The sequence below is a fragment of the Psittacula echo genome (assembly GCF_963264785.1).
Source record: "Psittacula echo genome assembly, chromosome: 2".
Taxonomy (NCBI): Eukaryota; Metazoa; Chordata; class Aves; order Psittaciformes; family Psittacidae; genus Psittacula; species Psittacula echo.
In genome coordinates this window covers 14745106-14763801 of record NC_137737.1, presented here as the reverse complement: position 1 = coordinate 14763801, position 18696 = coordinate 14745106, and the positions used below count along the sequence as shown (strand labels likewise).

At 41.6% G+C, this 18696-nt stretch overlaps 1 protein-coding gene across 1 annotated transcript in view; it reads left to right on the top strand.

The window, feature by feature from the left end:
• Positions 1-18696, top strand: part of BMPER (BMP binding endothelial regulator) — a gene marked incomplete at both ends in the record, with an annotated part of 141762 nt that overhangs the window by 65306 nt on the left and 57760 nt on the right. The window contains 4 exons of the mRNA XM_080611127.1: positions 7244-7343; positions 10557-10666; positions 11297-11437; positions 13562-13666. Of these exons, the coding sequence (XP_080467253.1) occupies positions 7244-7343; positions 10557-10666; positions 11297-11437; positions 13562-13666 (456 nt within the window). The remainder of the gene's footprint in view (positions 1-7243; positions 7344-10556; positions 10667-11296; positions 11438-13561; positions 13667-18696) is intronic.

The window sequence follows — 18696 nt, the reverse complement described above, 5'->3', positions numbered from 1 at the left end:
TCTGCCTTCTGCAAGTAACTGTAGAGACATTAAAAAGTACCTAATAAAAGACAGAATAATTTGTGTAACACATTATTTCTACTTGCATGAGAAATTTGTTGAGAGAAAGAGATCTGGAAAAAGCCCGAGTTGTTGAACTGTCTAGGAGAAGGATCAACAAAATAAGAGCTCCCAGAGCAAGAACAAGTATGTAGGCTCCAGCTGAAAGCATTCAGCATTTAGGGTAGTTGCAGGCCAGTTTGGAACACAGGTATCATAAATCCATGTAGGTACTGGGGAAAAAGAAACAGGAAAGACAGGAAGAAAATACTTCATCTCATGGGAATAGTGCAATAGGTATGGGGCACAGACTTGTCTTATGTCCCATTGCCCCTGCTAACCTAGGAATAGAGCTGTTGTTCCAGGAGCAGCAGAAATAAGGAAACTCTGTTTCTATAGATGTGTAGCCCTTGCTCCTTTAACTGCCTTGACTCCAATAATCTGAGCTTTCTTCCAGCATCTTCGTGACATGAGCACCAGGCAAAAAGCAGGAGTTGTGGGAGATGCTGCCTGGACAGCCAGCTGCTGCCTAATACTGTGGGATGCTTTCTGGTGTACCCTCTGGGGAAAGAAACTGGGGCTCTCCACTCTCTGCAGCCATTCAGTTTTGACAAAACTTGAAGGAATTTAATGTCCTTGAGATCTTAATGTCATTTTAATTTTTGCCTTTTCATCTCTATCTTTTTTAGAGGAGTCTCTTGATTGATCATTTGTGGCTGGAGCTGATCAGGGATTCACAAGCTGCAGGTGTGGCTGGTTTGTGCCTGCATAAGCCTTTTTTCCTTAGGAAATCAGCCTGCAAGGGGAAAAGTACACACCATGATTAAACTCTTCAAGGCTTCCAAGTGAAGGGGTCTGTTTACAGCATCAATTCCAATGGAGCCAAGAGCTCAGTGTGTAAGCCCTGGAGGGGTGATGGCTGCTGGCTGTTCAGCTGTTGGGTCAGCGAGCAATTCGATGTCAGCTGGATTGTGAAGCCAGATGCAGAATAATCCCAGGAACACTTCTGCTCAGCGCTATTAGAGTGGAGAAATATGACCAAGTGCTGGCTATTGTGTCCCCCAGTTGAGAGGAGAGAGCTGTGTGACCTTCCCCAAGGAGCTCTTCTGCAGTTCCAGCAACTGTGAGATTTTAGGAACAGTGTCCCTGCCTGTGCATATTTAAAGAGGGCTACTATGCAACCCAAGGTTTCATTTTCCACAATGTTCCCTTTCACCCAGGGGAGTAAATACCCTGATCCTTCACCTTCTCCGGCTGGAGAGTCAGGGCAAATAGTGTTTCAAAACTTGAGAGAACCAGGACCAGCATCTCCCCAGTAGTCCGATTTCAAAGTGGAGAGCTATACCCCAGAACAGTGAACTTCACTCTCTAGGAGGAACCTAGCAAACAAACACAGCCCACCACTTCCCTCTGAAAAGGAGAAAACTTCTTTTCTTCATCTAATCAAACCTAGGGAATGTGGCTCTCGAGAAGTGAAGTCGATGGCAAGATCAATTGGCTTGGCACTGACACAAGTCACTTTGTACACATAGTATTTGGTTGAAGGAAAGCATAACAGTATTTAGAGGCTTCTTCTTACCCTAAATTGCTAACTAATGGATACTTTAGTTAATTCCTCATTAGCTGGGTACAACCACATACATATTAATTTCCAAAAGAGGGAGACTTTTTGATTTCTCAAGATATTCTGACTCTGTGACACTTTGCAACCACACTTGCAATGTGCTAGGAGCTCAGGGACATGAATTTACAGTACTTGGAGACAACTAAAGAACTTTCTTATTAACGCAGATTGTTGGTGACACAAACAGTACATTGGTACCATAAGGTGCAGTACACTTGGATCATAAGGATGCACATGGAAGGAGAGGTGGTAGAGTCAAACTCCTACCTGCTAGAAATTGATAGAGTTCTTTAAGCTTCTCATGGTTGTGTCAAGGAATGCTTTTGCATCAGATAGAGAGAAAGGATCGTTTAAGAATTGTGCCTTTACTTTGCCCTAGAGTTTGGTCTAGAAATTTATTTGTAAGAGTCTTTCTTGTAATCTCTATAGATTCAGGCAATTTTAAAGACATTTAAGACAATAACTTGTATCCTCACTGATCTGTATGATCTGGTGTTAAAATGAAGGTGAGCTCTTCAGAGCAGTTTTTAAGACACCACTTTAGACTGTCACTAGGTCCGCTTTCTAAAGCCTTCCCATAGCAGTGATACATCAGCAAATACGGTTTGAGATCTAGGTCTGGAGTTTAAAAACTTAGTACAGACAAGAAAGTATAAACACCTGCTGCTTTGAACTGAAGCTGAAGATCTTCCTATTCTGAATTTTATCCAGTGCTTTCTAAAGAGGCGTTTTTTAAAATCCTTGTCTAGGCAATAGATGAGGCTGCAAGGATGCGGGAAGCTCTGGCTTGTCTGTCTGCCTGTTTGCTGAACTGATTGATGTGCTGTTTGCTCTTATGCTGAGAACTGTTTTGCTAATTTGTGCATTTCCTAAAACCTTCTCCCTGCTGTGACCCTTCCAGGGAGCTGTCATTGTGCATGACATGGCTATTTCAGGGACCATTCAATACTGTGTAAGGGCGAAGTTACTGCCAGAACGTCTCCTACATACGGCACTGGCATTCTTGTGCAGAGTGTCTTTCATCTGATTTGTGAGAGAACACCTATTTTATTTCCAGATTAAAACCACACTTTAAATACTCTATCCCCTCACTTTCATGCATGAAGTTGACTTACATCAGGGACTGTACATCTCATTGTAATATCAAGGTATGGATTTACAAGCATGTGATTCCAGGGGAGTTTTGAAAATGTTTGCAAAGTACATGCTGCTGACCCATTTTATGTATTTAGTACACGTTTGGGAGGTAGTGAAAGTCTTTACTATCACACAGTAGTTAATAAGTCAGGCAGAGCTCCTGGTGACCGTCAAGTGTATGCAAGCAAATACACTACCCAATTCACATAGGAAGCCTTATACACATCAGCAAATGTGGTGTAGTGAAGTAGGAGTCCTGGTATGCCTTAATATTTTTATTTTCCAGAGTGGTAAAACTCATCACTACCTGAATCTCAAGCAAAATGTCTATCATTTTATCAGCAGATTTCTATTCATTGCCTTTATGCCTTTACTGTCATAAAAATGATAATGTCTCTTTATAATCTCATGGTGGCTGTGGTCACCTGCACCGTGTGTTTATTTGGCTTCTCTTGTCACTGGCACAGGGCAGACCTGCTCAGTAGTGACCCTGTTGAACTTTCAAAGGTATTTTTCATGCTGGTGGCATAAAATCTTTATTCATATTTGGAGACAATCTTGAACATCTGTCTTAGTTCTTACAGCAACCCCTGCTGAAGCTACAGTGTGCATATGACCTTGCTCTAACGTCTGGAATATGTATCCTGGAGTTGAAAGAAATGTGATTTTGATATTTCTGCATATTTTTTTCCTCATAAGGATAACCTCACTGGTAACAAATGAAACCTTTCATGCTTCTAGAATGAAAGTTAGAAGTAAATGCCTCTAATCCACTGTGAGCTGAATCCTAATGCCAGCACTTAGACAAAATACTCTGTGAAATCGATGGAAATTTTACTTCTGTTGGAGAATTAGCAGAGTCTTTCAAGCACAAGGTGAACACAGGGCAAAACTAGGGAGGAATCTTTTTTAGATGATTTATAGCTTCACTAAAGCACAGAAATAAAGCCTGAAAGTGAAATGGAAAATGAGAGTCCCTCAAAAAACATGGTTCTTGATAATCTTGAGTTAACCTTTAACATTAAATAATATTTATATAAGACATTATTAAGCTTAGGCATGCTCGTTATCAGTAGCAAGCAAATTGGGAGTATGGAAACCTCTGTCCTGAGATTTCAGGAGTGCTTTCAAAACATGCCTACAACAAGGGTAGCTCTGCTGTTGTTGATCACTGTTCTCTGCCTCGTGGTAGATGAAGCCCAAGACTCTTGGCTTGGGCTCCCAGCCTTTGAGGAGTTTTTGGACAGTTTTTTCTGCAGGCATTTTCCTCTCCATCTTTCCTAGCACAGAAGCTGCACACATACTGTGCACCAGGCATGGGGGTAGCCTGCCCAGAAACCATACTCTGTCCCTCATCCAGCAGCTCCATCAAAGTCAGCCACAGCATGGATGGGTTTGTCTTTCAGTTCTGCGAAGTTTCTTGTGTCCTTATTGAACAATGAGGTATCACAGTCAAGACAGGAGCTTAGCAGAATTGGATGACTGGCTAGCTAGACTAGCTCCATGCTTTCATTTTAGGAAAGACTCTGTCTCAAAGATGGACCTCGCATGGGAGAATTAGAAGGTGCTATCTCACCTTCCCCTCTCTTCTGTCTCTTGAGAAAGCTGCTGAGACAAGACAGTATCTCCAGCCTCTGAGCTGACGACAGAGAGCCTCTTGCTTTGTTTTGTAGATAGGAGGTGGCAGCAGGCGTTTCAGTAGTTTTGTTTGTCTCTGAGGTAGAAAATTAATCTTTTCATTGTAGACTGTAGATTTCATACAAAATCTGTTCCCTCCAGAGGACTTGGGCTGCAGCAGCATCCCTGATTAAGGCTTCATGTTAACTATCACTCAAGGATTTATTTGCCTAGCTCTTGAATAGTATTTCTCACAGGAAGCAGATGTCATTTGTTCTTTAGTGGTCTGTGCTGGCTTCCACTTCAGTCTTCGCGTTACTGGAAGGTGTTGCTTCAGACCTGGAATATTCTGGCTGTCTGGGAGATGTTATGCTTAACAGAGAGATGTGAGCTGAAAGCTGTAGCTGTAATTGGGAGGTGGAGGAGGCAAGGTGTTTACTGTGCAGTTCCTACCCTGGCATAGGCCATCCAGAGCCAATCTTTGCTCTCTGGAGTTATTTTTCCCTCGATTTTTTTGATTGAACTTTTTGTTGCACTGTTTTTTAATCTCTCTGGCTGTATTTCATGCAATTGAAAGCACTGGCAATGCTAGCTAATACTGCTTTGAAAGCTGATGTTCTGAATGCTTTGTGAGTTTTGAATTGTGATGACTGAGACTTTCAAGAAGATAGAAATATTGTGTAGGTTTTGCCATATCCTTATAGTGCCTAATGAGTTATCTCTCTAAGCTCTGTAGGGTAAGTAGAATTTTTCTTACTTTAAATGGTACAAGTTGATCTGGTTTAGCCTGGTTTTAAACTTGCACCTGGCATGATATTCAAGCCAAAGAACCTATCTGGGACAGCAGAAAGTTAGAATAGAGTTTGGTGTTAAAAAGCAGCATTACCCTCCCTGGAAGCAGGGGTAAAGAGAGAGATGAAACCGTGCTTGGTTTTGTGCAGAGGAGGGGCTGGTACAATAGATAAAAAAGGAGCTATAACCAAAAGGCTGAAATGAAGAAATATTTCATATTATCCATGGCATTTTGTGTTAAAATATATTTATACAACAACTGTGAAGGCAATGTCTCAGTAATATGCTAAACCTGAGCTTTGATTCAATTCGTCAGAGAAGCAAGGCTCCAGAGCAGTTCCACAGAGACATAGAATAGGTGAGTATTAGGTATATAAGCAAGGTTGCAAAAAAGCACCTGTGCCCACCATGTGTAGGACCGTTGCTCTGTCTTACATGGACATATCCCTGATCCTGTCAGCAGACTGGCCGAGGTCTCCATGCCCCACTTTCCCATGTGCTGAATTGTCACCGAAGTTTGAACTTTGTCTTCCCTTAGCCTTTTTCCCTGGGTAGAAATGACAGCACTGCTTCAGAGAGCCCTCCTTTGGTATTTTCTCTTTCATTCTGCACCTGTGTCTCTTTTCACAGAACTGTTCCCTGAGCATCATAAGGAACATCAGTGAAGAATTCATTTTGTTTTGTCAAGTTTCTGGTCTGACCCTTAATTTAGAGCAGTCATTTCAGTCTACAATAAACTCTGTGTTCCCGCATGCCGCAGTGAAAGAATTATGAGTAGTCCTTAGCCACATGCATTCAGGATGCTTTGGTAGCCCCATGGGACAAGTAGACTTCAGTGCCTGAAAACTTATGGAATTGAGGGTAGAGTCAGGATGTTATTTTCTGTATAATAGTATATATGGGGTCTGCCTGTATGTAAAAGCTTTTACATGATTCACTGAGACCATTAGGAGTGCAAATGCATGCCATCATTTCAGGCATAGAGCTTTTTAGAATGAACAGCTTTTTCCATCTCTCCCCAGGGAGCCCCGAGAGGCATCCAGCATATAGCTGGGAAGAGACTGTTCATAAGTCTTCCATCACAGCATCCAGGAACACAAAGCTTATTGTTGGGATAAGCCTGCAGCTCTGAATGATAAATAAGGCAGGGCGGTTAGATAGAAAGGACTGACTTCCCTTGCTAAGACAAAAGCATACTGATTTTTAACATGTAACAACCTGAACCTCTCGTGAGTGTATGGAGCACATGTTGGTAGAGAGTCCAGAGCTAAACACAGTATTCTGTAAGCACGGTGAAGTAATCAGGCAACAGCGCAGAATAAGAACAAAGATCTCTTTTGACTGAGTTAATCTTAGGCATATATTCTGTGCTTTCACCTGTGCTGTGCTTTTTGCCTTTCTCTGTTTCTGATATTCATTGATGCACCAGGATATATCCAGTCCAGGCTGCTTATTTCATATACCCTCTTGCATTTCAGTTCTCTGAAGCAAGCAGACCTTCTGGCTTTGCATAGTTGGGCTTGGAGGCTAACAAAAATGTGCTTTCTTAAGTGATTTTGGCTTATTTGGTTTCTGAGGTCATGGACATAATGGAAGAACACCTGCTCTCATCTTGCTTCAGCACTTAATCCCTGTCCCAGACAAGCCTAGAAGGGCACGGCACAGGAGGTGAAGAATAATATGAAAAATGGCTCAATAACTTCTTTGAGCATCCAGAAAGGTTCATGGATAATGATTTTATTCTCCCTGGCTTTCTCAGATCCACACCAAGAAATAAGAGAGAAAGACACTGTTTCTTCAACTACTACATTCATTGCTTGACATAATGAAAAATACATGAGTAATCCAAGGTCTGTGCAAGCAATATTGAAAGCATTGAAAGACAGTAGGTTTCTTGCATGCCTGATGCAAGCAGAGATTTCTGTTGGCAAATAATGCTTTGGCTAAGACTTTTCAAGGCTTGTTACCAGTCTGTACACATCTACTTGACATTTAGCTTTATTTTTCTTTCTAACTGAGCCTATTTTCCTTCAGGGTGGCCGGACACAGTGCATCCAAGAAGTCTGCCCCATTCTCTCATGTCCCCAGCACCTCAGTCACATTCCTGCTGGACAGTGTTGCCCCAAATGCTTAGGTGAGTGGTGTTTTTCCTGGGAATTTTGTAATTGGTATGATATGTTTCTGTGTAATAACTTTCATACCAGTATTTCACAACACAATTCTGGGAGACAGTATGCTCAGAGGAGTTTATAATCTACAGGTACTCAGGGTCAGTGTGTAGGGTTGTGATGGGTCGTTCTAAGCAGCCACAGAAGACCATTTGAGCATAGACTGGTTGGCTCACTTAGGAAGACAAATACAGAGATGCTTGCTGCCTTCATTACACATTTTACAAAGGAGGTTGAGGAGGGAGGAAGTGTTTTGCTGGAATTTGCCACAAGAAAAAGGGCTCACCCTCTCATGTTTTTATTGAAGTGTGCATTTCATTCTTGGTTTTGAGGAAATGCAGGTCAGAGGAAACTTCTGGACTGAAATTGCATTCTTATAAGCTGTTGTTGGAGAGACCAAGGGCCGAGGAGTCTGCCTCTTAAGGTGGAATCACAGTTTCAGACATAAATATTTTCAGTTACATCTTTCCAACACATTTTAAAGGAAAAGTCGGAGGCCTCTATGAAGGATTAGCTCTTCCAAGTCATGCCAAGGAAGGCAGTGACTTTGAGAGTCCTCATTTTGCTCTTACCATGTCCACAGATCCCATAGGTTTATGTGTCAGCATGTTTCCCTCTATTTCATAAACAAGGAGCACTTATATCCTACTAAGTAAATTAGCTTTAATTTTGTCTGTGAGGTTATAACTAGGTTTGGAAAAATTTTGGAGTTGATAACTCTCAGTTCTGTAACAGAAACTTGTTGTCATTTTGACCATATCTTTAGTACTATCCAAAGTCTATTTCCAAGGCTAGGTTAGGGGTATAGAGAGGTCTGGCCTTGGAAGCAGCAAGCCATAGAGTTCCAGGTTCTTATGATAGTTAACATTTTTGGCTGATTGAAACGAACCTGAATTTATTTATTTATCAATTTATTTATCTATTTATTTGTTAATTGAGAAGTGCTACAGATAAATATTAGCCTGGAACATTTAACTGCAGCACCAGAGAGTAATACAGTAGAGGAATGAAATGGAGAGGAGAGCAGTCCAAACACCAAGCTTCTATTTTGACTGAGGACATTTTTCCTTTCCTTCTGTAAACTCACTTGTCCTCTTCATCCCATGCTTTTCCCAACTGAACCTTCACCTCCCTGACCCAGGCATTCAAAACCCAGCTTTAATTTTTGACTGCTTCATGGAGATTTTTCTACAGGTTCTTCTTTCCTCAGAAATGTCTGTAATAGATAATGTCTATTCATAAGGAAGCGTTGGAAGTTTTTTAGTGGAGGTAGAGCCGAGAGATGTGTAGCACGTCACATGGCAGTTAGGAAAGAGAAACATTTTCAGGGATGCTGAGGCAAGGCTTTTAAAGTATCATGTGGAGGATCTCCCTGCCATTGAATTCCTGATACTCAGCATATATAACTTAGAAGAATGCAGATGACTCTACTGGGACTTGAATTATTAGTTTAACTAGTGGTTGTGGGCCAGCAAAGCCAACCATTAAGCCAGTATCTTCATCACCACATCTTTTAGAAGTGGTAGCTCCTTTGTCAGTGGTTTTTTACCAACCATTTGAACAGGGTTGGCCACCCAGAATTGAGCTGGGTGGTTTGCGAGACATGGGAAGAGGGTGTGAGAATGAGCTGGACTTCTCTTCACTTGCTGACATAAGTTATTTGACTGAAATCCTGGCCCCACATAGAGCAGTAGAAGTGTTGTTACAGGCAGGACTGTGGTCAGGCTTTGCCTGTAAGTGGTGCATGGTTGTAGAGCAGTTCCTTTTAGGGCTACTGAGCATCCTCAGCTGATTTTATATGTCAGTTCTATAAGAGGAATCAAGCCTTTTCAAAAGGATACATCAAGCATAGATTAGCCCAAGGTAGCTAATTTGTAAGGGAGATGTTCAAATTGTGTCTAACTGAAAACCAGCAATTATTTCTTAACTTTTGTTTAATTGTTATTTTAACATCAGATTTGTAAAAATTCAAGGCTAATCCAGTAGATTTTGCTGTGTGTTTATCCTTTGTTCACTTACATCTCAGAGGAAAATGAAACCTTTTTCTTTTATGCTGTCCTGCATTTATCAATAATTATTGAAAAGTGAAGGAATTGCAGAGTGCCAGCACATGGTGGTTTGAGAGCTGAAGTATTGGCCTAATACTTAGTGGCTTCTTGTATGCACTTACAGTCGTCATTCCCTATCTTGGAATTGATGCCTATTTGATATCAGACCTCAGAAATGATAAGCCAGGAGACTGGCAGCCACTTATTAAAGAGCTTACTAGTTGGCTGCCACCAAAAGTAAACAGGGGAAGGTATTAAAAAAAAGGAAGCTAAGTACAGTGTTTTTGTAAAGAGCTCATGTTTATGCAGCATAATGATCACTTGTTTAAAATAACCTACTAGGAAACAAGCTGAGGAACAGGAGAAGCTTGGAGGACCACAGTGTGTTGTAACTTGAATGTAAAAGTGCTTGCAAGATTGCAGGACTTTAGGAAGGATTTGATATTGATGCCACCTTCCCTGTATAGTGCTCTTAACCTTGCCTCAGTCTCATGAAACACAAATGTTTTATGGGTTATGGAAATTAAATATCCTGTGTTGCCCTCATTCTGCTCATAAATGCTGCAAATGCCTGTATTTCTTGCAACCCTTGTGAACATGGTACACTAAGCTATCTTAATGAGACCAGACATGGTCTCATTATTATATATCATATGTTGGGTTTTTTGCATCTTTGTCACTGAGTTGATTTAGTTTGGCTGCTGTGAACCCCTGAAGTAGATATGCTAAAACCAGTTAAGGCTGCTTTATTTGATAAGTTATTGCATTACGTTAAAGACTGTTTAAACTAGTTTAAGTGTACCTACCCTAAGAGTTTGCAGGGCTTACTTTTTATTCCTTTAGCTGCACTGTGCACTTTATGATGAGAAGGAGAAGAAAGATTTTTCCAATATAAACATGCCATAAATCATATTTACATTCCCTCCCACAGCAGAATTTGTACAGATGAATATGTGCTAGAAGAACAGTGAACTGTTAAAAGCACATTTTTTTTCACACCAAAATGGAAACATAGCAAATGACACATTGCACATTAATTTGGTCTGGTGACAATAAGCCCTACTATTTTTGTTGACAATGTGGCATCTTTTCAACCACATTCTGTTTCTATTACTGTTTATTTATATTCAGGACAGAGGAAAGTGTTTGACCTCCCATTTGGAAGCTGTCTCTTTCACAGCAACGTGTATGATAATGGGTCTTCATTTATTTATGACAACTGCACAGTGTGTACATGCAAGGTAAGTCCGCAGTGCTTGGATATTGCGTGCTGCTGGCCGTCTGGCTTGGCAGTAATTTGTAGGGCTATGGAATTGTAAGCCTTAATACTGTTCTTTGGCATCTTGTGTGGTCCCTGAGAATCTGATCTGAAGAGCACTTGCAGTTGTGCTAGGAAAGTCTAAAAAGCTGCTGATTGCCTCAGCTGAGACATGTTGCCTGATCCTGCATGCTCCAAAATGGAGTTGCTTCAGGTTACGTGATCCACTTTGAGTTTTCATTAGAGGAGAAGAGGTGTTTCTAAATGGCAAATTACCATATCTTTGCTGAAGGACAGTGATTTTTTTTCAGCTCCTTTAGTATGAACTGTGGCCACTAGCACTTCTGCATCAAGGTAAAAAGCATGAAAGCGTCACCAAATCAGTAAGATTTTGCAGGCCAACAGAAGGAGAAGTTGGTCTTCAGCTTCACAGGCCATGAGAGATCCCCTTAAGCCAGTAAATAATTTTTATTTTCTCCGACCTGACCTATTCAAAGCACTTGGGCTGTAGTGTGTGTGGATGCATGACTGAGTGAGCAAAAATGTTATGGTAAGGACAGGAGCACAAACATCGTGTGATGATTTCATGATTTCCTTTTGTCCTTTTACCTAGGATTCTACAGTGATATGTAAGAAGAGGTGCTTACTTCCTGGTGAATGCAATAAAAACAAAGACCACTGCTGCAAGGAGTGTGTCTCGTATCTCTCTCCCGAGGAAGTGAGAGTGTGCAAGTTTGGCAACAAGATCTTTCAGGTAAGTTTTCAGGTGTGGCTCAAGAATAGATGCCCTTGTAAGAGCAAAGCTTTGCAGAGCTTTCCGTCTGCAATTTTTCTTCTGAGTTTGTGTAAATTCTGCTAATACACAGCAGTTAAAGATTAGCTCCTCCTTGACATGACATGTTGTCTTCCTCTCTGTATGCAGAGATTCAAGTTGCTGTCTCATGACAAGTAACACATTTTTTGTAAGAAATAGTAGTGCTCCACTTTCCCACTGATATTCATGGAGCAGATACTCCGAGTGGTGTGTAGGCTTTACCTGCTGAGCCAGAGTCTCTTCCATAGCTGAGCTAATAGGAGCTTTGCAAAGTTTGTCTTGACTGAAAGTTATTCATCTTGATTTACTACATTTCAAGTCTCTGCTAAGGACAGCACCTGTGACATCTTATATTGGGATAGCCATAACTGCATAACTGTTACCTACTGCATTCTCACCCAGTGTTTTCAGAACACTTCTTCTATTGCTGAGACCCTGTTAGGTTTTCCAAGTGATGTGGCTTTTTTTACACTGTGTCAGAAGAAGATTCTGTGACCTCATGAGCCATCTGTGAATTGTGAGAGTCTTGAATCAGATCAAATGTTAAATCTTTGTGAATACTTGGTTTGCTCAGCCAGAATTGCTTCCCAATTATTCCATCTTTTGTGTACCTAGCTAAAGTGTTTATTCTGGAAATTACATGTGAACCTACTGTATGCTGAGACTATACACCACGTGATTGGCGCTTTCACACTGGTGCTATTGTGCTTCAGGAACACATGCCTTCTTCTTAGGCACCCAACTAAAATATCCTGCTTCTTGTGAAGATTTTATTATATTACTAAGTATTATATGAAGTGAGAAAAAATAACGAGACAGTCCACCGATTTCTGGCTTTGTGAGCAAAAAGGTAAATCCAGAATCGCTCTGTTGAGGTTAATGGTCTAACACAAGTAGAATGGGCACAGTGAATGTGTTTTTGCATGCCCATGTAAAACCAGCTGTGATATATTCTTGTACCTCAGCAGATGCTTGGAGAGCAGTCATTAGTGGTCCACAAGAGCATGTGCTGCATCAGGAACATCAGACAATGGTAGCACGGCCTGGAAACAAAAGACAGGAGAGAAACAGCCTTTGACCAGGGATGCTGTGCTGAATAAGTTAGGCTCCTTGGCATTTCTAATTTAGTCTGTTTTCCACTCTGGTCAAAACATCATGTCGAGGTGGGCACATAATTGTTCTCAGCTGTCTGGTTGGACTGCCTGTTCCTGTCAGATCTATCTTCACCCTTCCTTCACAGCAGCCCTGTAAACAGAAAAGAGGCATATTTTGGCTCTAAGCGGGCTAGCACAAGACTGTAAGTGGGTGAGACAGAATGTTTTAGGAACCACACTTGGCAAATGCAACACTGTGTATAAGGAACCAGGGCAGTTCCACAAGCAATCCTTTCCAAATAAGTGGGGACAAGACCATGAGGCATATTTTGCTCTGCACCTATGACTTTGATAACCATACATAGACTGTCTTACCTGCTCTGAATGTGAGAAATTCAGCACTGTATCTCTTCTAAGCATTCTCAGATGTTTAGCAGATCAAGTATCTGTGAAAGTGCTGTAAGTAATCTAAATTAGGATTCATTATTCCACCATTCCTGCCCTAAGCCAAAATGATGCTGCATCTGGGAATAAATTCACTATATGCTGACATCTTAACCGAATGCTTTCACGTGCAACAACTTCAAGGCGTCACTCAACCCAGTGAATCAGGTTTTTCTCATTATGTGAGCTTAAATGAAAATTGGTGGTAGGTGTGATCACATCTCAGGCACACAGTGGAGAGAAAACAATGCAAATAAGCAGGACACTGATGAAAAAATGCAAATGTGATTTGGTTACCCTTGGAAAAACAGATTTCTGACCTAGAGGTCCAAAGAGAAGAAAACCCTGCTGAATGTGAACTTTGTCTTGAATCTGACTGGTCATGGACAGACACCTCAAAATAATTTAGGCTAAACAATGACACAATGCCAAAAGGAAAAGTCATCGTTTCTTGTGCAATGATACATTGCTGAAATAGCTTCCTGTTGCCACCCCAGCTGATACTGTATCATGTTCCCTCTTGCAGGATGGAGAGATGTGGTCCTCTGTGAACTGCACCATCTGTGCTTGTGTAAAAGGCAAGACGGAGTGTCGCAAGAAGCAGTGCATTCCAGTCAGCAGCTGTCCTCATGTGAGTTTTTTAAGAAAACAGAGCTTTCTTCTCTTTTCTTTCTCCACCATTGTCCTTTTCAGTGTTCCTTGGTAGTGTATGCATGGCAGTGGGGCATGCAGATTGGAAAGAAGGGATCATCTGACATATTCATTTAGACAGGCGTTTCCCAAGTGTGCTACTGCTACCCTGAATATGGGCTTCCTGACTCTGTCCTTGCATGAAGGCTCTGTGCTGCTTTTCACCTCCTCTCTTTAACTTCCTCTGTCCTGAGTATCTGGACTCAAGCATCTCTTTCACGTATATTCAATAGCTTCATAGGGTGGTGAGAGGACTATGATAATATTTCAAGAGCATGCCCATTGTCAAGGCAGGACACAGGAGGTTGTTGCTGTTGCATTTCTCAATGCATATGAGGCTTAATACTTAGTTGAAAATGTAAATTAGGCAAAGCAAAGCATATTATTTCAGTGACGTGATGCTGCTTTCTCTTAAGGTTGCAGCCTGAGTATTTTCTATTTGGAAGTCTGAAGTGACCCCAGAAAGTGGTGTAATTGTAACTTTACTGAATGGCTTCAAAAATTAGCGTTACTTGAAACCTTGAGCTCAGGACAGCCCTCGTTTCTTGGATTTCTGTCACTGACAAATCATTCTGTTTTAATGGCCCACGCTTTCGGAAGAGGGAGCGCTAAATAGCACCTCGTGTAGGGGCAGATCTTTGAACAGAACTGCAAAACAGAGAGCCAAGTCGTTAGCATCACACCTTCTCAGTGTTTCCTTCTCCATCCTGGAAGCCAGTGGGGAAAATATGAGTCATAGACACCTAGGTATAAATTTTTCAATGACAAACTCTAGTTTGTCAAGTTTTATACGTGTAAGCTTTTGAGAGCCAGAAGCAGTGGTAGAATAGAGAGCCTGTACCTTGGCTCTCGCTGTTCTGCTGTGACAGTGCTTGCATCCTCAGAAGAAGGGACATCCTTTTCCTGCCACTCACTGCAGAGGGCAGTTCTCCTGTTAATGGACGTCGCGTGAGATGCTGCATACATTGTAGGAAGTATGAACAGATGGAGCTGCTCTTCTGGGAACCTGATGTGGCTCATGGCAATCAGGCCATTAACAGCATAGGCAGGAGGTGAGAGCCTGGACTCTTCAGGGCTTTTCAAATTCTTTGTTGGCTGAGAACCTCGCACACACTGCATCTCATTTACATTTTGCTTGTGCTGATTCATTTCAAATGTTTAAGCTGCTTCTGAGATCAAATAACTAATATGGCTTAATATAGATCTGAAGTGAAATACATCAGTTCAGCAGTACCCAGATACACATTTGAGCACTGAGGTGATCAGTTGAAGTGTCTTCTAAAATGAGCATAGTGGTGGGTCATAGTGGTCACCATCCGCAGTCCTGTGGCGACATAACTGAGTCGATCAGTACTGCTACATGATCTGCTTCAAGGCTAATGTGAAGTCCTAAACTGCCTTAGACCGCTGAGTCCTCAGACTCCTGCTCTCAGTTCTTTAGGACAGAAAAGACTAGCTTTGTCAACCTGCAGCACTGTTCCCTCCAGTATCTAACCAGTCAGCCTGCTGCCTGCCTTAAAATGGAGCCTACAGCAAGCTGCATGCAAACCCATCCTCCTCCACAGATATGTTACATTTCTGCTCTTCCAAGCTAAATTGGAAGGACAAGTAGGAGAAATAATGTAAATTCTAGAGTGAGATTTATTTTCCTATTCCAAGTGGGTTCCAAGTAATTTTAAAGCAAATAATGTATGCTAATGCATTTCAATCTTTTACTTTTCATCTCTCCTCCACTCTCTTTGATGAGATACTCAGTCACAAATGTAGAAACATTAATTAAACACATCACATTATTCAAGATAAAGATATATAAGTAATACTGGAAGTCTGGATATCATGCACAGAGTTATGCTGCTGTCTCTGCAAACTTCAGGAGTGTGAACTCCATTTCTTCCCTCTCTTCACAGCATTTCTGGCAGTAGAGCAGTCTCTGCTGACTATTGAAGACTGCTGTGGAATAAAAGGCTGTTTAGTGTCCCTTAGGGTGTCAGGCCACATAAAGTTATCTCATTAAAATTGTGTTATGATACACACAACTGAGTGTGAAAGGACTAGAGATTCACAAGGAACCTATAATATTATTCCTTGCCTTAAAAGCTTTACCACACTTCTTAATACTCCTTGCATGGTTTTGTGCAGGGGTTTTTGTGATGAAATATTGTTTATCAATGTAGATTTTTGCCAATTATTCCTTTAAAGGATGGGTTTCAAAGTGGTAATTTTGCAGAAATTTCCAGTACCTTGAAACCATTTGTATTATTCAATGTGTTTGTGGCAGGCTGATGTATTTTTGAAGACTCTTCCTGCCATTTCTTTCATTTTATTTATAGGTTTAGGCACATTTTTCTGTTTCTTTTATTCTTTTTTGGAGCGTTTAATCCTGTATCAGTAATTACAGGAAGGGTCTTCCTCAGCTTCTTGTCATCCGCAGCGGAGGTAATACATCTGACAAATTCAGTCCCTGCTGTCATATTTATAGTAAAACACTAGAACTCCTTGGGTCTCTAGTGAGCCTTGTGGCTTGTGGTTTCTGTTTCTTACTTTCTGACCACTGGCTCCATGGAGTCACTCCATAGATATTCCCTCTCTCTTACCTGGAGTGTCAGCCTGCAAGGTGTGGTACGCACTGGCTTCCATCCAGGGAAAGCTATTAAGCATGTGTCCAGTCCTCCTGAAGTTAGTAGGCCCTCCGTATGGGCTTAAGCTTAAACACATGCTTAAATAGTTTATAGGAAGGGAGTAATCTCAACACTTGGTAAGATTGTTTCAGAGATCCTTTAGACCATTTCTTACCTTATTTGCTATTCACTTACCCTAGCCCTGCTCTAGCCTCCTTCTTGCCTTGTGCCAACTCCTTTCCCATTACCCATTCTAATCATTTTCCACCTTACCTCCTCTCCTTTCACCTTTGCATTCCTGGCTACCTCTGTAGGCCTGTGGTAATGGTGGTCATAGACATTGTCTATTTTCATACTGCTAGAGAAGAGCAGGGTGAGTTTTACAGCATCCAGCCTTTTCTGTGCTCCAAGGCTGTGCAAAAGTTAATAGAATTAAATCCATGGCATGTGAAGACATTTGCAGAGTTCGATTCTGCGGGTGAATTTTGAACCCGTGAACTCCAAATGAGTTGAAAATTTATTCAGAACACGTTCTCCCATCTCTAGCACAGACTGCATTTAATGTTAGACACATCTGTTATTATTACAAACAAAAAGTTGCTGTTTTTACTTGAGTGCCAAATGAGGCACAAAAAAACAACAGCTGTTGCTATTGCACAACAGAACAGCCCCCTTCCCCCTGCAATTAGTCTTGCCTTAAAAAAATAGAAAATAAAAACCTCAGACATTAAATTGAAAACCTCATAAAAAAAAAAAAAGAAAAATCCCAGAAAATAGACAGACTTAAATGTGGTCTGCTTATAAATATTCATAGGGAAAAATGGGATCACATCACTTAGCCCACTCCTAAGGGAACCCTCAATGCTAACGAACTCTTGCAGCACATGTTAGCAATAATGAGTTTCCTTATTCTACAAGACAAAAACAGGATCTTGGGCCAACATGGTGGCTCAAGTAACCAGCCTCAGCAGGCTGCCTTGGAGATTCCAATTTCACTTGAATTCTTGCCACTTCCAGCTCGGCTGATGATTTCAACTCTTTTATTGAAACAGAGAGGTGAGGCAGTGCAGTGTGTGGCATTCAGCTGCACATCTTCCCTTCGTACAAATACATGTTGTCAAACTCCCTGTTTCTCTGCAGTTTTAACTGTTCCTCCTTTAAGGGGTTTTGTCCTAGCAGGTGCTTTAAGATGCTTCTCCCAGCTGCAGCCTGGTCCTCAGCTGTTCTCTTTGCTCTGGTGGTCATGCAAACATCATGGCATTGCCCACACTGCCAGAGAAACTCTGATCCAGCCTTTTTCTCAAGTCTAGACATACTTCAAGTCTGTTCACATGCAGTTGCACATTCAAAGGCAAGCTGACACTGAACTTCTGTGCCCTGCGGATGATAAGCCCAAGCGTGCTCATCACCAAGCTCTCATTCATGCCATATGGGTACGTCAAGTGCGAGCAGGACAAAGCGTGCTCTGCTGTGGTCTGCAGCAGATACTTGGAGTTCATTTCTTCTCATGCACACTGTCAAAGCTTAGCAGTGCTGTAGGCAGAAAGCAAGGCAGAGAGCAATAGGGTCTCCTGCCTGTGCCCCCCTCCCTGCTTTCTGCACAGACCTTGCTTCTTGTAAGGTCTTTAACTTCTTACTGCCACTTATTTCTTACCTGTTTTCACAAGCTTTTCTGCGCTTGTGAGTGGGCAGAATAGCACAGCTCTGTTTTCTTGCTCTTGTTGGCCATTCCTTGCTCACCTGCTTGGTGGGGAACAGGAGCAGTGGTCCCACAGAGGGGACTTACTCTGTAGTCAAATACTGCTGGAGCAAAGGCTCGGTGCTGGGGAGCAGCACAGCTCCATATGCCTCTGCCTTCCCTGTATGGGAATGAGGGTGAGCTCCAGTATCACCGTAAGTTCTGCTATAACCCACGCCAGTTTTTGCTTGGAAAAACACAGCGTTCAGTCTGAAATTTTCCAGGCTTGTCCTCTAGCTTGATGGTTAGCTTTAGGGAATTTCAGTAAAATCAGATAGAACATCTTTTCATTTAATGAAGACTGAAATGGAGGGCGAATGTACGTATACAGAGGCTGCTTGTAGCCAACATTGTATAAGACTCAATCATAAATAAAATTGACCTGGTAGAGTGGTAAATAAAGACTGAACCTTTTTTTCCATATTACTATGACTAGACCAAATTGTTAGCTTTTAGATGGATGTGTGCCCATTTACTTCACTGGGGAGATTGGTCCATGGTTGGTAATATTGGTAATATGATTTGGTGAGAGATACCACAAGATTTAGCCATGAAAGAAATCTGACCAAACTTGATCTCTACTAGTGCCTCCTTTCCTTTCCTTTCCTTTCCTTT